We start from the raw sequence: 19,213 nt of genomic DNA, 5'->3' as shown, positions 1-19,213 counted from the left end.
AACAACAAAGTCCTCGCAGACACTGTGACTGACCTTCTCGCTCCCTATAGGAAGAGCCAGGACCGTGTAGATGTTCTTCTTGCCGTCATATACTGGCTTGCGGTCTCCAAAAAGCTGTGGCTTGAAATGCTGTACCATGTACTCCACGACTTCCCTGAGCAGGGGTTAAACACAACGGAGTGAGGTGTATTAGTGCGGCATAGAAGCAGCCAGGATGCACAACACTGTCAGCTACCGCTCTGAGCGTTGACAGGGGACAGGACAGGAAGCCAAGAAGCAAACAAACATGACACATGACGGTGCTCCCGAGGGAGGGACTGGAGTTGTACCTGTTGACTCGACGAGGACACTTATCGGGTTTGATGTCCACCTCGTAGTGGTAGACGTCCATCTTGGGGATCTCCACTTCAAAGTAGTTGGCCAGCAGCTTGATGGGCTTCCCAACGGTGCCCATGCCCGGCCTCCGGGGAGCCTGGAAGACCTGCTGCAGGGGCGGGGGGTACGGCCCCATGGGCACTAAACGACAGAGTTGGAAAGAGGGTGAAAGTTCATTACGTCATTCACAACTCAATACGAGACAGAATCTCGCTGTCTCGGATATATCGTGATACAAAACGCTGTGGCGAGACGAATTTTGCTTCTCTGAGGTATATTGCGATATACAGTATATCTGTTTAATGTTCATGACGAACTCCATATCTTCTTAAGCACTAGGGCTGTAACGATATGCGTATCGAAATCGCGATACGCAGAGCCACGACCCGTATCGCGATACAAGAAGGCAGAATCGCGGTACACCCTTTCAAACTTCTCCTCAGCCCAAAAACAGAGGCGCTTCCAAACTTCAATTTATGAATACTTTACTTTTTATTTAAATTACATTTTAAACTTACTTAAATTACTTTTATTTTTTTATATCTATTAGTAAGTCGTTTTTTCGCCGACCTGCGACAATCTTCTGCGAGTCACGCAACGTCCACACTCGCCACTGGCAGAGCATTCATTTCTTTTAAGCGGTCGCCATTCTGGTTGCGACGCGGGGAGCGAATCTGTAAACAAGCAGCTCATTGGCTGGCTAGGTGTGCCACAAGCCAATCACAATCACTTGACCGGAAAGGCATGCAGTGTTGCCAGATTGGGCGGGTTTAGGTGCTTTTTGGCTGGTTTTGAACATATTTTGGGGTGGAAAACATTAGCAATATCTGGCAACACTGAAGGCATGTCTGCTTGGGCGGAAGCCTTCTGCGGCAGTTACACTTTGACACACGAGCAATGTTTCACCATAAAAATTCCGTAATTTCCATCTGTTTTCCGCGATCACAGAAAATCATTGGCCCTATGAGAGTGAGACAGTGAGAGAGCCACCCCCCCCAAAAAAAAAAAAAAAATCTTAACGGATTTACACGATTTGGAAAAATGACTTTTTCAGAACCGAAAAAAACAGAGCTTCCGGCTCAACAGTATTATTTTGAGAAATAAAACAATCTTTGGATATACATTTGTTCATTTTTGCATACATATTACTCATTCTCTGCAGTGGTCTGAATCATTTGTTGTTAAATAGTTAATGTAAGTAAGTAAATGTTAATAAGTCACATTTACTACTTTAAAAAAACATTTAAAAAAAAAAAATCGTGGGCGTATCGAATCGTGGGTCAAAAATCGCGATACGAATCGAATCGTGAGTTGGGTGCATCGTTACAGCCCTATTAAGCACCTTTCGTTAATGTATCAGATTAAAACAACCTAGGATCGATAAATTTTCATTCCTACTCAGTATTCCAAAACGAAAAAGTAACAGATGTTGGGAATTATAGTCAGGCGGGAATAACCAGGATGGCACGGAGAACGAACCGCCACGAGATGTGTAAAGCAAGTGAGGCCGGATATGATGCAGAATTCGCAAGGCAGCAAGTCCATACTGCCGTCCAAAGCCCAAGCTGAGACATTAGCCATTTCGTCCGCAACATGGCACAGGGTCCTGCAGAAAATCTGAAGTAGCTGGCGGCTCTGGAATTTGCCACACTAATGCTAGGGAAGTATGGGGACACCCCCAAGAAAATTTTTAAATTAACATGCCTTCTGGTGCATTCTCGGCTCATAAAATTACGAACCATTTCCCTGTAAAATACTTACAAAATGTGTCTGAAATTTCCCTCCAGATGTCTTTGTGCTTGGCTTTCTCAGTTCCCCTCTGTAGTACGCTGCCTGGCCCTGTAACATAACTACGTATGGTACGGTGTGGTCACATGGCCCAGCTCAGCCAATCGGAGCGCGAGACTCGATCAACAAATACAGCATCGCTTCCAGTCACGATCGACCCGAATCAAAGACAACTTCGTGGTGGATTTGCAGCAAATTACGGGCAGCGGAGACGATATAAACTGCTTGAACACTGAAAGGCAAGTTTTGACTTTTTCTGGGATCGAGTAGCCGGCGCAGTCCTCCGTCTGTGTAGGCGGAGAAAACCGGCGGTTGCCAGCGCTTGTGGACATTTCCCATGGCAGAACTTGGATAGTTCTCTTCCTGTTTCTGAAGACTTTTGTTCAAGCAAAGGCTACTTCTATCATTTAAGGTGGAATCGATCATCAGACAACCTTTCAATATTAATAAACGTTGCCAAGAAATACATGCGACCAAAAAAATTAACATTAAAGGAACAGTCCACCGTACTTCCATAATGAAATATGCTCTTATCTGAATTGAGACGAGCTGCTCCGTACCTCTCCGAGCTTTGCGCGACCTCCCAGTCAGTCAGACGTGCTGTCACTCCTGTTAGCAATGTAGCTAGGCTCAGCGTGGCCAATGGTATTTTTTGGGGCTTCGGCAGCGCATTGATACGGAGCTCAGATATCAATGCGCTGCCGAAGCGCGCAGAAGGTGTTAGTACGCCTGTCATTATAGTGCGGACTTTCCATAGCATAGAAAATTGCCACGTTTCAATTCGTGTAACTGAACTTGTTTCATGTCCCTGGTCATATCAACCTATGTACCGTATTTTTCGGACTATAAGTCGCACTTTTTTCATGGTTCGGCTAGCCATGCGACTTATACTCCGGTGCGACGTATGTGTTTTTTTTTTTTTTCCACCGCGGAATAACTGGAGCTGATGCTGAGTCTGACGACAGCCACGCAGAAGAGGAAACGGCGCTTCGTCTGCCGCTGGAGTTGGCAGAGTTGTTCAGAAGCGACACCGAGGATGAGGAATTCAATGGATTTGCTGATTTGGAGTGAAATCATCAGCTTGATAAACTTGATTGACCTGTGTTTTATTATTAATGATAGGCCTATAGTTATTTAAATAAGTTATGTAATGATTTTAGGCAGTGCTTAATTTGTGAAGTGGGAGGTCCCGGAACGCAGGAGGTGGGTGGGTCCGGCGACTCAAAAAAAAAAAAAAAAAGGCGGGGGGTGGTTTACTATAACTTTACGCACACGCGCTTATTGTGTGTGTAAAATAAAATAATATCAGACATTATGATCTTAGAAAACGCTTTAGTGACGAACAGTTACAGACAGTAATATGTCGTGATGTTATAAAATATTTTTATTAGTCTATATATTAAATTATATATTAAGTTTATCTTCTAAAATAACAGACTGTACTCATCACAACCGGTTTATTTCACCATTGGAGATCAGATCACACAAGACATGAGTTAAATTACTCTTTTTAAGGATTTAAGTAGGGGATTTAAAAGCGGTTTTTTTTTTTTTTTTCACTAGACGGTTGTCTTTGGAGATGATATACCTATAGCCTACTTGACCTCTGATTTAATGAAATAAAATTCGACAAAAATGAAGAATGACTCTCCTCGATGATGACTACAGCTTTAATAACACAGATGAAAGAGCCATGGGGCGATAATAAGCCCTACCGGTAAAAATATTCTAAAAGCAAACTGATTAATGCATCAGTAATAGGCTACTAATATTAGTTATAATAATAATATAGGCTATTAGTAATAACGATAGTGATAGTATTAAAGATAGTAGTAGATATTTAAAATAATCAGACGAGGCTACTTACAGGGCAAAGGGCGCGTCATCACTGCTCAGCTGTTCGTTTATTAAATAAACAATGCAGTCGCGCAGTAACCACGCGCCGATTATCAGATACAATCACAGATTCTATGGATAGAATAACCCTTCAAAAAAGTGCGACTTATAGTCCGGTGCGACGTATATATGTTTTTTTCGTCTTCATAATGCATTTTTTGGCTGATGCGACTTAAACTCCGGAGCGACGTATAGTCCGGAAAATACGGTAAACAGGAAAAACGCGCAAGAGTTTGGTCGCATCTAACTACAGACCCAAAAAATACCATTGGCCATGCTGAGCCTAGCTACATTGCTAACAGGCGTGACAGCGCGTCTGACTGACTGGGAGGTCGCGCAAAGCTCGGAGAGGTACGGAGCAGCTCGTCTCAATTCAGATAAGAGCATATTTCATTATGGAAGTACGGTGGACTGTTCCTTTAATAATGAACATGTATTATAAATCCTGATCTACTTTTCTTCCAATGCAATACAGTGTTTCGATTTGTGATCATTCGAACTTAAATGCATTAAAACCGAACACTTTATTTACGAAACCTGTATCAGGTTGCGTCTTGCACCACGGACTTGGTGGATTGTCTCATGCCTAATCACAACACATCAGATGTCATCACCGCAGAGAGGGATCAGGAGTGAGGGAGCAGAGTGATCACACACAGGGGATGAGATCACACATATTGCATGAAAGGAAGTGAGAGAGAGAGAGAGAAAGAGTTGGTGTTAGAGTATCGGTAAGGGTAAGATCATTATTACAGCACACAAGAGAAAGAAGCGATCAGGAGAGATGGGATTAAGCATGTAACGTAAAAGAAGTGTGTGTGGACGTGGGGACAAAAGACGGCATGGCGAACAAAGACGAGAGGGACAGATGGGGGGGTTGGTAGGAAGGGGTCAGAGAAGCAAGAACAAGGAGTTGAGAGAGGAAGAAAGGAATATCAAAAGCGCTCAAAGTTGATCATGTTTGAAATGATCCAGCTTTGGAAATCCCAGGAAAATTTTGCCGTTTTAAATTTTTGAGACCTGGCCACCAAGTCAAGCCGATCAGTTGCAGATAAACGAACAAAAGACCCCAACTATCCGATCACCGATCGCCATTTCGCAATGTCCTCACCACCGCCAGGATCCAAGCCCTCCAAAAGCAATCACAAACTTAACCCCTGTGCACCCAAAAGCATGAGATCATCTTAACTGGGTGAGAGAGTGAGGGAGAGTTCAGAGTGATGCTCGCTCTACCATTTCACAAACCTTGTACTTCGATACATTTAGGAAATGTTCATTCTTTCAGCATTAAGAGCTTGAACAAAACATTAAGACAAATATATTTTTATGGTACAGACATATTTAGGTCCGCTGGATGAAATAAAACCATTTAGACACAGCACCAATTTAAAAAAAAAAAAAAAAAAAGTTTGTGCACCCGTACTCATTCATAGACTGGGTGTTTTCTGTATTTTGTATTTTCTTCTCCATTGTAGAAAAAAAAAAAACCCTCAAGGACATCAAAACTATGAAACAACATTTGGGACATATGGAATTATGAGATAAATAGAAAAGAAAAGTTCAACAAAATGCTTCATATTTTAGATCCTTTTCCTTCTACTTGGCAACTCCATCTCCAGCATCCTTTTCCCAATAACCCCTGGCTCTCTCTTCTATACACGTCCAAACCATCTCAATCTCGCCTCTCTCACTGTCTCCAAGCCATCCGACATGTCCTGTTCCTCTCATATACTCGTTTCTCATCTTGTCCAAGTTTGTCACTCCAATGAGAACCTCAACGTCTTAACTTTAAGACATGAAGTGGCTGAATTAATTGAAAAAAAAAAAAAAAAAGACAATTCCATTGTATCTCTCAGCCGGCTTGGGAACACCTCGGTATCCCTCTGGAGGAGCTGGCTGAGGAGATGAAGGTCTGGGCATCTGTGAAAGCGGTGAGCCGTCCGACTCACTCTTTCACGACAGGGTGGTCGCCCAACAAATAAAGAAGCGCAACTAGGGCGTACGGTACAAATAAGGAGGTGCGATTTTATTTACAATGCTCAAACCAACAAGTGCAATAACAAAAACATTTCAAAATACAAACAAAAATCAACACAAGGGTTGAAAAACAATAACTAAAGATACAACGAGCAAAATAGTAAATATTAAACGCAAGCACAATTTCTCATCAACACCTACATCAACCTTTCTCCTGAACTCCCACACCTAGACTGAGGCCCTGTCCACACGGCAACGGATTCAGGAGAATCTGATAAAATTGTTTATCGTTTCGGCCTGGCGTCCACACGGCACCGGCGTCTTGGGTGCCCCAAAACGAAATCTTTTGAGAACGGGTTCCAGAGTGGAAAAAAATCTGGCAACGGCGCCGTTGCGAAGTCGTCTGGATGAGTAGAACGCATTTGTTTACAATGACGTCACAGCCACATGACTGTCAGTGCTTCACGCCGGGTAGAAGTTAATGAACTCGATGCGAGTTGTCAACAAATCCTATAACTTGGTTCATGAAACGCGCTTACAAAATATTTTCACTGTGAATATTTATTGTGTAATGGTGCAAAGTGAGAGAGAGAGAGAGAGAGAGAGAGAGAGAGAGAGAGAGAGTGAGTGTGTGTGAGAGAATAGCCCTTAGGGCAGAGTCTTTAGTCCAAACACTGCGGAAGCAGTATAACCAAACCGCGCACCGCCCGTGCGCTTTCCAAAAACAAAAACAATCCCGCCAGCAAAAATAGGGAAAAAAAGGAGCGATCTCACCTCTTCAGATGTTGGTTTAAGTCCGACAATACATTCCTCAAAAAGGGCGTAGAAGAACAAAGTAATCCATCAACGTCTAGCATTCAATTTATTCCGGACCATTAAAGAATTCTGGAGGATATCAGAATGTTGGCGTACCGGCTTCCATCTACCCCCATTCATTCCTCTTTCTGTGTCTTTCGTTTTACGCTACTGATTAATAATCAAAACTTTATGTGGCGGATGCTACAGAAGAAGGGGTTTATGCGCATGCGTCTACTTGTTCTATTGTTCTGGTGTCTCCGATGGGACCATCTTACAGCGTACGTAGAGGTGTGGCATGTGTATTGCATCGTTTTCAGCAAGCGTTGCCATATGAACCTGATATTTTTACTGATCCGTTGCCCATGTGGACGCGATATTTAAAAAAAAAAAAAAAAAATCTTGTTGCGGGGCGGCATGGTGGTGTAGTGGTTAGCGCTGTTGCCTCACAGCGAGAAGGTCCTGGGTTCGAGCCCCGGGGCCGGTGAGGGCCTTTCTGTGTGGAGTTTGCATGTTCTCCCCGTGTCCGCGAGGGTTTCCTCCGGGTGCTCCGGTTTCCCCCACAGTCCAAAGACATGCAGGTTAGGTTAACTGGTGACTCTAAAGTGACCGTAGGTGTGAATGTGAGTGTGAATGGTTGTCTGTGTCTATGTGTCAGCCCTGTGATGACCTGGCGACTTGTCCAGGGTGTACCCCGCCTTTCGCCCGTAGTCAGCTGGGATAGGCTCCAGCTTGCCTGCGACCCTGTAGAAGGATAAAGCGGCTAGAGATAATGAGATGAGATGAAATCTTGTTGCCGTTGTCGTGTGGATGTAGCCTGAGAAAACTGGTGTTGAAATACAAACAGCCTGATGGGTAAATTGAATGATTGAATCATTAGAGAACAGGAAAATTGGTTGAGACCATTACAACATGCAGAAGGTGAGATAAGAGCATTACACTGCTCCTTACATCCATATCAAAATACATACATACATTCATACACAGACTAAAATACATTTCTTACTAAACCATCATTACGACACAAAATACCATATTTAACCCCACACATTATATTTTAAACCCCCCCAGTTAATCAACGTCTCTGATTGGCTGAATGAGAAATCAAGTCTTTGGCTTGCCATAGCTCGTGTTTCCCAGGGAACGCAAAATTTGGGAACCAAAAAGTGTATGCGTGTGCAACGTGTGAACAAACGGAGCAGTGTGGATCATGGAGCGATATCGGCGGGTACCTCACCCAACGCTGCGCTGCGCTGGCTGGTCACTCAGGTGAGTATGGAAAGTTTTTGAAATGTTGACGTGACGCAGGACTCCAAACGCGGTTGCCGGCTCCGTGAGTGAAAGTCCAATCCTCGCGTGTGCACGTGTGTGTATGCAGGTATCTGTGTATAGACCCCTTCGCAGTAAACGTCATTCATATGCAAGAGGAAATTGCGCGCGCAGCCTGGACTCAAAAAAGACTCCGCGACGGTCAGACCAGGGCTCGAAATTAACTTTTTTTCTTTGTGTCCCCCAGTGGTCCCGAATTCTGTGTTGTATTGTCCCGAATGGAAGCAATAGTGTCCCCATTTTTTTCCTCTCTGAAATAACCAGTGGTTAATATTATCATATGAAGTCTCATCTCATCTCATTATCTCTAGCCGCTTTATCCTGCCCTACAGGGTCGCAGGCAAGCCGGAGCCCATCCCAGCTGACTACGGGCGAAAGGCGGGGTACACCCTGGACAAGTCGCCAGGTCATCACAGGGCTGACACATAGACACAGACAACCATTCACACTCACATTCACACCTACGGTCAATTTAGAGTCACCAGTTAACCTAACCTGCATGTCTTTGGACTGTGGGGGAAACCGGAGCACCCGGAGGAAACCCACGCGGACACGGGGAGAACATGCAAACTCCACACAGAAAGGCCCTCGCCGGCCCCGGGGCTCGAACCCAGGACCTTCTTGCTGTGAGGCGACAGCGCTAACCACTACACCACCGTGCCGCCCATCATATGAAGTTTCTATTATATTTGTAACTATGCGATTTTGAACCCTTTATATCATTTTTACAATAAGTCACAAGACACAAGCAACACGTCCTATACATCATCTACTTCAAAATTACAGTTATTGCATTTTCAGTTTATTAAACTTTGGCGATCTCACTGTATGAATAGATACCCGTTTATTTAAAGGGGCCAACTAGCTCATTCAGAAAATGTTTCAACTCCCTACATCTGCAGTACACTTTAGTTGAAAATAAGACCCCTTTTATGTTCATTTCATCTACTTATACCTTGAATATCTGTTGGCACTTATAAGGCCAACTTATAATTTTCACCATTACCGTTGTCCATTTTTATGAACTTTCCGTTATCCATTACCGTTGTCCATTTTTATGAACTTTCCGTTATCCATTTTTATGAACTTTCCGTTATCCATTACCGCTATCCATTTTATGAACTTTCGCTGCCGGGTGCAAATGTTAGCAGCATCAGCATAGTGCCAGGTCCGAGCCTAGTTGTGCTGCTGACTGACTAAACTTTCTGAACTAGAAAGACACCAAGAAAACTCACTTATTCTGTTGAACGGTATCTTCCGTCAATATCATCCACATCATTCCTGTTGTATTTTATAACGTGTCTAACAGTGCTCATTAAGTTCATTCAGTTGCTAGCGTTGCCTGCAGACCAGGCGATGGCGCTTTGGATCCTGAAAGTCCCGGAGACGTTATGTCTGGGCTTTCAGTTTCTTCCCCGCGGTCGGTCCGCTTCAACCATTTCAGCATTTTTGTTCTGGCGCAGCGTGTGCGGTAGCAATTCCATTCCAAGTCCATATAACGCGGACTCCGGCCAAAGATTCTAGAACAGAATGCGCCGCTCTGTAGCCTACGGATGCAGGTGCATCGAAAGTGTAGCTACTAATGTATTTTTCGCTGTTAACGTTTTAAAATTAAAATTGACAAATTAGGTGAATGTCTACGTATGTGTTACGGCTTTGTAAATAATATTAATGTAGAACTTTTTTTCTAGATCTGTTTTTTTCCATTGTCCCGGGATTGTCCCAGATATGATCATTTTGTGTCCCGATGACATTTTTTATGGTCCCCGGGACGTCGGGACACCGTTAGTTTCGAGCGCTGGGTCAGACTGACTTTTGGCGACGGTAGAGACGAGAAGAAATATTTGGAAGAAATGCCTAGTTGTTGTGTTGTCGGGTGTCAGAATCGTAGCAGTGATGGGGTTAAAATGTTCAGAATTCCAGCAGGATCTCACCCATTCCAAAAAAAAAAAAAAAAAAAAAAAATCGCCAACGTCTATGGCTACAAGCCATCAAATGTGTAGACTGGGATGAAAGCACCATCAAAAATGCGCGGGTTTGCAGCGCCCACTTCATCACAGGTAAGATCAGGCTATTTATTAAATCTTTCTTTTTTATTCTTTCTAGTCTTCGTTTATTGATGTAGCAAAATACTTTGGTAACGTTTGTCTGATTAGCTGGGTCATAGTTACACAATGTAATGAATATTGTTAGCATGGTAACTTAGCTTTGCATGCAATTTTGTTTGTAGATTACTTACCCTGCCATACATATGCAATTGGCTGTCAAAACGTAGCCTTCCAGCTTGTTGTATACCACCCAGGCTTCATACATAGCAACCTTCTGACCTTGACGCTGACTTGGTAAGATTTTTGACTTCAGAGCACAGAAGTTTATCAATTTCAGTGTAAAACACGTTCTGTACATGCCCGCACATAATCATATGCGTCTAAAGACTTGTAGGCACGAAGTTTTTCGTGGGTGTACACTGAAGTCTTGTCAATAAGGTATGAATATATATCTGGCCATTGTATACCAGGGAACTAACTAACATCGTCCGTCCACTCTTTAATTAAATGCGGATCCGGTAGGCGATGTCCACTTGTTAGAGTTAACTTATTTATGTAGCATTCTTGATCTTGTAACGACAATTGTTTTGCATAATCTGACAGCTCATAATGCCGGTCTATGGGCAGCGCCATTGTTTCGGAGTCCAGGCTGCGCGCGCATCCTGGCAACGGTCGGTTTGTTTACAAACACGCGAAGGGGTCTATACACCTGTCAGAAAACAGTATCCGCTTAAAGGAACAGTCCACCGTATTTCCATAATGAAATATGCTCTTATCTGAATTGAGACGAGCTGCTCCGTACCTCTCCAAGCTTTGCGCGACCTCCCAGTCAGTCAGACGCAGTCAGACGCGCTGTCACTCCTGTTAGCAATGTAGCTAGGCTCAGCATGGCCAATGGTATTTTTTGGGGCTGTAGTTAGATGCGACCAAACTCTTCCGCGTTTTTCCTGTTTACATAGGTTTATATGACCAGTGATATGAAACAAGTTCAGTTACACAAATTGAAACGTAGCGATTTTCTATGCTATGGAAAGTCCGCACTATAATGACAGGCGTACTAACACCTTCTGCGCGCTTCGACAGCGCATTGATACCTTCACAGGCCCATGGTAAAACTGCACTTCCAGGAGGGGCTGCCGTCTGCCTCCCGAGCCGGCTGAGAGCGCTCCTCGTCGGGCACGGCCAGGCGGGCGAATGCCCTGGTCTGTCCGCCCTGTCTAAAAAGAATGGTACAACTCGAGCCCCATGGTAAAACTAGGACTTTGTCATTTTTCCGCATGAGGCCCATGGTAAAACCACACTTCCAGGTGGGGCTGCTGTCTGCCTCCCAAGCCAGCTGAGAGCGCTCCTCGTCGGGCACGGCCAGGCGGGCGAATGCCCTGGTCTGTCCACCCTGTCTAAAAAGAATGGTACAACTCCGAGTGAAGGTATCAATGCGCTGCCGAAGCACGCAGGTGTTAGTACGCCTGTCATTATAGTGCGGACTTTCCATAGCATAGAAAATCGCTACGTTTCAATTTGTGTAACTGAACTTGTTTCATGTCACTGGTCATATAAACCTATGTAAACAGGAAAAACGCGGAAGAGTTTGGTCGCATCTAACTACAGCCCCAAAAAATACCATTGGCCATACTGAGCCTAGCTACATTGCTAACAGGAGTGACAGCGCGTCTGACTGCGTCCGACTGACCGGGAGGTCGCGCAAAGCTCGGATAGGTACGGAGCAGCTCGTCTCAATTCAGGTAAGAGCATATTTCATTATGGAAGTACGGTGGACTGTTCCTTTAAAGGGGGAGAGAATCTAACGCATCTGTGAAAAGGGAGGGCTGCCTTTTCACAGCATCTCTGCTTAAACTGCAGCCGTCTTGACCCAAACCCGCGCTGGGCCCAGCTTCCTCTTGCTTGCATACGTGTTATTCTGACAAGTTTAAGAACATACCAAAATTGCGACCGTTAATTAACAGTTATTCCACAAAATCAAGTCTTACGCGAGCTGATCGCGGCTATAACCCGTGTACGACGAGATTGAGTGGAATAACTGTTTCATTCTATCCACGTTCACTGGATTTTGAGTAACGGAGCATTTTTATTTTTTGCAAATTTGATAAAAACTTCATACAAAACGTCTGACAAAATCATTTCTGCTTAGAATGTAAACAAACCGGCAAAATGACAGGAGCAATTTGTGAAAAGTGCGATAATCATAAATTCTTGAAAAATTAAAAAAAAAAAAAAAAAAGCGCTACGTTCTTACCATCAAATATTTGCATTCCATATTTTTTTGTGTTTTTATTTCATCCTCGGTTGGTTCAGCAACACGCTCCGCCATTTTGCTTTTCCTTACTCACGGTATACGAGCTGATATCTTAGTAGTAGAGTAGCCAGTCAGACCGCGCGATTGAACATATCCAGTGACTGTGGATAGAATAATTTACAATAGATCCAGAGTAGTCTGGTTAACACCAGACCATATCACAAGTGAAATATGGTCTGGAATCCGCCTATTGAATTTCTCGTAGGGGAGGTGTGGTTTACGATTGTCAACGGCCGTTTATTGGACGTTGTGAATGTCTATCATTTGGTACGTAGCCCATGGCCAATCATGGCAGTTGTACCCGGTGACGTAGTTAGAGCGACGAAGAGGTGGAAAGAGAAGGCAAAACAAAAATAGGAAAACAATGGCACCGAACGATTACTGCCGTTTGTGCAAGACAAAGCTTGATCGAAAGTTTGGTTCGTATCGCTCGCCGCCATGTTAAATGTGATCCGTAAACAGTCCCAAATAAACTACAAGCTTCCGTTTGTCGAGTAGTACGCGTCACCGTCTTTCCACCCCTCCCCACTCTCTGATTGGCTCCCTAACTCAGGCGAGCCTTTAGACCATAGTTTCCATGCTGTCTTTTCAGATCGGAACGATTGTGCAAAGCAGCATGGGATTTCCCAGGCTAGGTCCAGAGTATACTGGGAAAAGAATGCTAGAGATGGAGTTGCCAGGTCGAAGGAAAAGAGGAAGACCAAAAGATGGGATTTATGGATGTAGTGAAGGAGGACATGAGGATGGTTGGTATGACGGTGGAGGAGAAGAAGAAGAATTTACAACACACATTATGTATTAGGGCTGCATTCAGCATCGGGCTTTGACCTTAAAGGTGGACTCCCTTTCAGATTTTTCAAGTCTAGGTCATAAAAAGAATTTTCCCTGACACGCAGTTATTTTTGTTTAGTGGACCAAAAGCTACAGAATTCAAATCAGACTTCCAATTTTATTAGTTTTTAAAAAATAGAACAATTAATGAATTTAGAGCCACGTGGCCCTAAAGGTCTCTGCATGCTCTTGCGCCAAGGCTTTCGCAGATAGCTTTTCGCAGACCGTTGTAATTTATCGTTGAGCGGGGAGTAATAGGCGTGCGCGATGTTCTTCACCGCCACAACGCAAGGGGGCGCGAAATCGCTAGGAGTAGTTGGTGGGTGTTGTTAGTGGAGTGTTGATCCTCCGCTTACTTATAATGACTAGAACTGGAGTCGTATAGATGTACGTACTTCCTCACTTCCTCGATCAACCGCTCTTCGTGCTGCTCCATCTTCGCTCGTGTTTTTAAAAATGCCGGTCGTGAAAACAAACCAAACCGGGAAAGTAGGGAAGCGGAAGTGCGTGTACAGCGGATGTAGAGTGGACCAATCAGAGCCCTCTTGTCTGCGACGCTGTCTGCGAGGCTTCTGCGGTGGTCACAATTTTTGGGAGGTGCGCGCAGAGCGTCTGCGAAGGGGGGGGGCTACGCAGACGCCATCTGCGAGGACTGCGTCGTCAGCATAAATTGGCCTTAAATTCTCCGCTATTTTTTCCTGCTTCACCATGACCCAATACAAGATACGTCATGAATCACGTGGCGGGCTTTTCCCGTTCACGCAAGGCATTGTGGGATACAAATCTGAAACAGGAGAGAAAAATGGAGGACGTGAGTGTGCGAATGAAGCGTGAAAGACCGACTACAGTAACGCAAAGTGAGAAGAAAAGACGTTATGTTCTATACGAAGGAAAGGAAACGCAGGACCAAACTAATAAATAAATATCGGCGCTCAGCGAGCACCTCGGTGTGATCAGCTGTTTGTTTAGCGACAGAATGACGGAACTGTCAGTGCACGCTCAAAGGGAAACCTGCACACACACACACACACACACACACACTTCCTCTGTCTGCTCGACTTCCCAGCCACAGAACAGAACAGAACGGCCTGATATTTTGTCAGATATTACAGAAATAAACATACATCACAATGACCACATTTCAGATGGAACTAAATTTCACTGATTTTATGAAATCAGAAGGTCGTCTAGCTTTAATCTCCAATACACATCGCAACAACAAGATTGTTTTTTGCCATCTGAGCCATTTTCTCAAAAAGACACCCCACTTTACTCAGCATCTGCTGACACAATAATGTACTTTCAGACAGACAGACAGACAGACAGACAGATAGACAGATAGATAGATGGGCTGTAACGATATGCGTATCGAAATCGCGATACGCAGAGCCACGATCCATATCGCGATACAAGAAGGCAGAATCGCGGTACACCCTTTCAAACTTCTCCTCAGCCCAAAAACAGAGGCGCTTCCAAACTTCAATTTATGAATACTTTACTTTTTATTTAAATTACATTTTAAACTTACTTAAATTACTTTTATTTTTTTATATCTATTAGTAAGTCGTTTTTTCGCCGACCTGCGACAATCTTCTGTGAGTCACGCAACGTCCACACTCACCACTGGCAGAGCATTCATTTCTTTTAAGCGGTCGCCATTCTGGTTGCGACGCGGGGAGCGAATCTGTAAACAAGCAGCTCATTGGCTGGCTAGGTGTGCCACAAGCCAATCACAATCACTTGACCGGAAAGGCATGCAGTGTTGCCAGATTGGGCGGGTTTAGGTGCTTTTTGGCTGGTTTTGAACATATTTTGGGGTGGAAAACGTTAGCAATATCTGGCAACACTGAAGGCATGTCTGCTTGGGCGGAAGCCTTCTGCGGCAGTTACATTTTGACACGCGAGCAACGTTTCACCATAAAAATTCCGTAATTTCCATCTGTTTTCCGCGATCACAGAAAATCATTGGCCCTATGAGAGTGAGACAGTGAGAGAGCCCCCCCCCCCAAAAAAAATCTTAACGGATTTACACGATTTGGAAAAATGACTTTTTCAGAACCGAAAAAAACAGAGCTTCCGGCTCAACAGTATTATTTTGAGAAATAAAACAGTCTTTGGATATACATTTGTTCATTTTTGCATACATATTACTCATTCTCTGCAGTGGTCTGAATTATTTGTTATTAAATAGTTAATGTAAGTAAGTAAAAGTCAAATTTACTACTTTAAAAAAAAATCGTGGGCGTATCGAATCGTGGGTCAAAAATCACGATACAAATTGAATCGTGAGTTGGGTGTATCGTTACAGCCCTAATAGATAAATATTTAATTAAAAATACATGGCCCATCTAAAACTACCTGTTTTTTTTATTTGTTTGGGTTTTTTTTTTTTTAAGAAAAAGTGCTTTTTCTCTCATTGAATGCGTCTTTCTAAGGTCAGCGATCTGCTTGTGCGAGGACGTATCTATCTGTGAACTCACAATCAGGGGTGCGAAACCCGAGATGAGTGCTGACTCCTGCTTTATTGAGCGTGTTTTCGGGGGGCAGGGAGAAAGTGAGAGAGAGGAGGAGTTGGAGAAAGTACGAGAGCGAGACTGACGCCCCCACATCACCAACGCAGCGCGCACAAACGCTCCGTCCCCCACACACACACACCACATTCCCAGCCTCACCATGGCGACTCCCCAGCAACACACATTGTCATGGAGATGAGGCGACCCGCGGGTGTGTGGGGGTTTGGAGCGCTCGTTTGTGCCATCGTATTGGGACGAGGCCATCAATCTTTCCCCGCACGCCCACTCCATGGGCTGGGACTGAAATCTGATTTAAAGAAATCCGATATGATCGTCGTGTGACCAGATCAATTGCAAACAGGTAGATTAAGAGAGGGAGAGAGAGGGAAAAATGTGTACGAGTGAGAGAGAAAGAGTGCGTCAAGGCGAAGTGATGAAAACTACACACGCTCAGACACGGCGGCCAGAACGAAGGCAGATGGTTGGAGTGAGAGCCAGAGCCACAAGGGTGAGGACAATAGTCCATCCCTCTTACCCCACCCACCCCTCCCTCCCTCCCGAAGGAGCGGAGACGGGGCAGAAACAGAGGGCAGCAGCAGAAACCCAAGCTCTCATTGGTCCAGTGTTTCAAGTCCAGATGTCTCGCTGATGGGCGTTACCCCTCACCTCGCATTCACACTTCACTTTGACAGCAAAAGGACCTTCAGGACCAAACGTGGCGAGGTCCGACAGGTGGTCCGCGCATGAACAGCGCGCGTTTTAGCATGTTACACTCGCACACTCCAACAGCATGACATCGATACTTCAGCTGTTTTTTGAAATCGAACCTTTTGCGTCTATCAGTTCAAATCGGAGCAAACTTGACACTTTCCGATCGATACAGAGATGACATTTTGACGGAAAGAGAGCACTTGAAATTCTATACATAAAATATACACATGGCTCTCAGTTAAAGGAGAACTGAAGTCAGTCATTTTCAAAACTTGCTTCATTTCTTAATTAACGTGTTCTTCAGTTACGTTTTACGGTTTTAGTAACCTTATATCGTGACTCGTATTGGCAACTAATTGCAATTAAATATTATACTTAGCGGCCTGTTCGGTTTTTAGCCGTGTTGAGTTTAGTTCGTTTGGTCCACGGCAGGCGTCGCTTATCCGCGCGATCTTCACGAGACTTGTGCGAGACTTTGAAACGTCAAGCGTCAGCCAGGTGTCAGTGCCGCCATTTTGAAAACTGTTTTCCAAACGAAATATTGCACAAAAACGAGTTTAAATGACGATTACCGCCAACTTTTTTCAAACTTTCCTCATCACTATCAAAACAAACAACTTCCGGCTTGATTACATCAGCGTTCGAAAGAGGGCGCGCGCGTCTTTTGACGACGTTGGCAGATGTCGGTTGCTTTGATTTCTGCTGTACGTTTTACTTCCGTCCTACGATGTCTCACACAGGTCTCGACGCGTCTCGTTTACGGCCGTCACTTTGGCATATGGACTGATATATTACAAAGTGTATTTCAAACACTCAACTTGCTATAGCAGCGACAAAATAGTGATCAAAAATGCATTCCTGTATTTAATAAAATTAGATAGAATTTTAATAATTAAAAAAAATTGCCTTCCGTTCTCATCTCATTATCTGTAGCCGCTTTATCCTTCTACAGGGTCGCAGGCAAGCTGGAGCCTATCCCAGCTGACTACGGGCGAAAGGCGGGGTACACCCTGGACAAGTCGCCAGGTCATCACAGGGCTGACACATAGACACAGACAACCATTCACACTCACATTCACACCTACGGTCAATTTAGAGTCACCAGTTAACCTAACCTGCATGTCTTTGGACTGTGGGGGAAACCGGAGCACCCGGAGGAAACCCACGCGGACACGGGGAGAACATGCAGACTCCGCACAGAAAGGCCCTCGCCGGCCACGGGGCTTGAACCCGGACCTTCTTGCTGTGAGGCGACAGCGCTAACCACTACACCACCGTGCTGCCCGCCTTCAGTTCTCCTTTAACAAAAAAAAAAAAAAAAAGACGATCGTAACAGGATGAAAAAAATCCGTCATAAAACTGAACTAACATTGACACTGATGTATAGTTTTCACGGAAAAACAGCCCCGACTGTCCTTGTGAACGCTGCCAGAGATTTGCACTGTTTTACTTCCAGAGGAGCGGCGTTCCACAGTTTTTCCACGTGAAGTTTTTTTTTTTAAATCACCGAAAGAGCAATAAAAACACAGCAGGATAATGTTCGTGTTTGCATATCGAGCGTTCCTTCCATGGACCTCCGCAAAGGTGACAAACCTTTTCCTGAGATATTCCAGAGCAAGACTATTAAGAGCCTTGAACACTAAGACGCATGTTTCATCTCATCCATCCATTATCCATAACCAGTTATCCTGTGCAGGATCGCAGGCAAGCTGGAGCCTATCCCAGCTGACTACGGGCGAAAGGCGGGGTACACCCTGGACAAGTCGCCAGGTCATCACAGGGCCGACACATAGACACAGACAACCATTCACACTCACATTCACACCTACGCTCAATTTAGAGTCACCAGTTAACCTAACCTGCATGTCTTTGGACTGTGGGGGAAACCGGAGCACCCGGAGGAAACCCACGCGGACACGGGGAGAACATGCAAACTCCACACAGAAAGGCCCCCGTCGGCTGCTGAGCTCGAACCCAGAACCTTCTTGCTATGAGGCGACAGCGCTAACCACTACACCACCGTGCCGCCCATTTCATTTCATTTTAATTTGTTGGCCCAGCACATGATTTGATGTTTTACCTCATGAATTTTCTTGGGTTCCCCCCCAATAGAAACACTTACTCCAACTTTGAATCCTGCAACCCATTAAACCAAAAAAAAAAAAAAAAAAAAGCTACAACGGTAAAGTATTTACCACTTTATAACGTTGCCATTCCTTCTCACAACACTTAAAAGATGTTTAGGGACTGAAGACACCAAGTGATGAAGCGTTTCAGGTGTTTTGTCCCATTCTTCCTGCAAACTGGTCTTAAGGTGAAGGTGTGCAACAGTCCAGGATCGTCATGGTCATATTTTTCCTTTCAAAAATTCTCCACACATTCTGTACTGGGGACAGAGTGGACAGGAACCCTCTTCTTCCACAGCCATGCCTTTGTACCGTGTGCAGAATGTGGTTTTACATTTTCTCGTTGAAAGTTTCCTGGAGAAGATGATATCGTCTTGAAGGCAGCACATGTTGCTCCAGAGTCTGTATACTTTTCTGCATTAATGCTCCATCACAGAAGTTACCTTTACCAAGGCCACGGACAAAACCCTATACCATGACAGACCCTGACTTTTGGACTTGTTCCTGGTA

At 44.5% G+C, this 19,213-nt stretch overlaps 2 protein-coding genes across 3 annotated transcripts in view; one reads left to right on the top strand and one right to left on the bottom strand.

Annotated features, from left to right (window-relative positions):
- The window catches only part of hmgn2 (high mobility group nucleosomal binding domain 2), a 419,610-nt gene that overhangs the window by 293,444 nt on the left and 106,953 nt on the right, over positions 1-19,213 (top strand). The gene's annotated exons all lie outside the window — the stretch shown is intronic.
- The window catches only part of ago1 (argonaute RISC component 1), a 110,333-nt gene that overhangs the window by 74,883 nt on the left and 16,237 nt on the right, over positions 1-19,213 (bottom strand). Inside the window, exons 2-3 of the mRNA XM_060900328.1 lie at positions 330-516; positions 34-154 (exon numbers count right to left, since the gene is read on the bottom strand). Of these exons, the coding sequence (XP_060756311.1) occupies positions 34-154; positions 330-516 (308 nt within the window). The remainder of the gene's footprint in view (positions 1-33; positions 155-329; positions 517-19,213) is intronic.

The sequence above is a fragment of the Neoarius graeffei genome, chromosome 19 (assembly GCF_027579695.1).
Source record: "Neoarius graeffei isolate fNeoGra1 chromosome 19, fNeoGra1.pri, whole genome shotgun sequence".
NCBI lineage: Eukaryota > Metazoa > Chordata > Actinopteri > Siluriformes > Ariidae > Neoarius > Neoarius graeffei.
The sequence above is the reverse complement of the archived record's forward strand: the minus strand, read 5'-3'. Positions and strand labels throughout refer to the sequence as shown.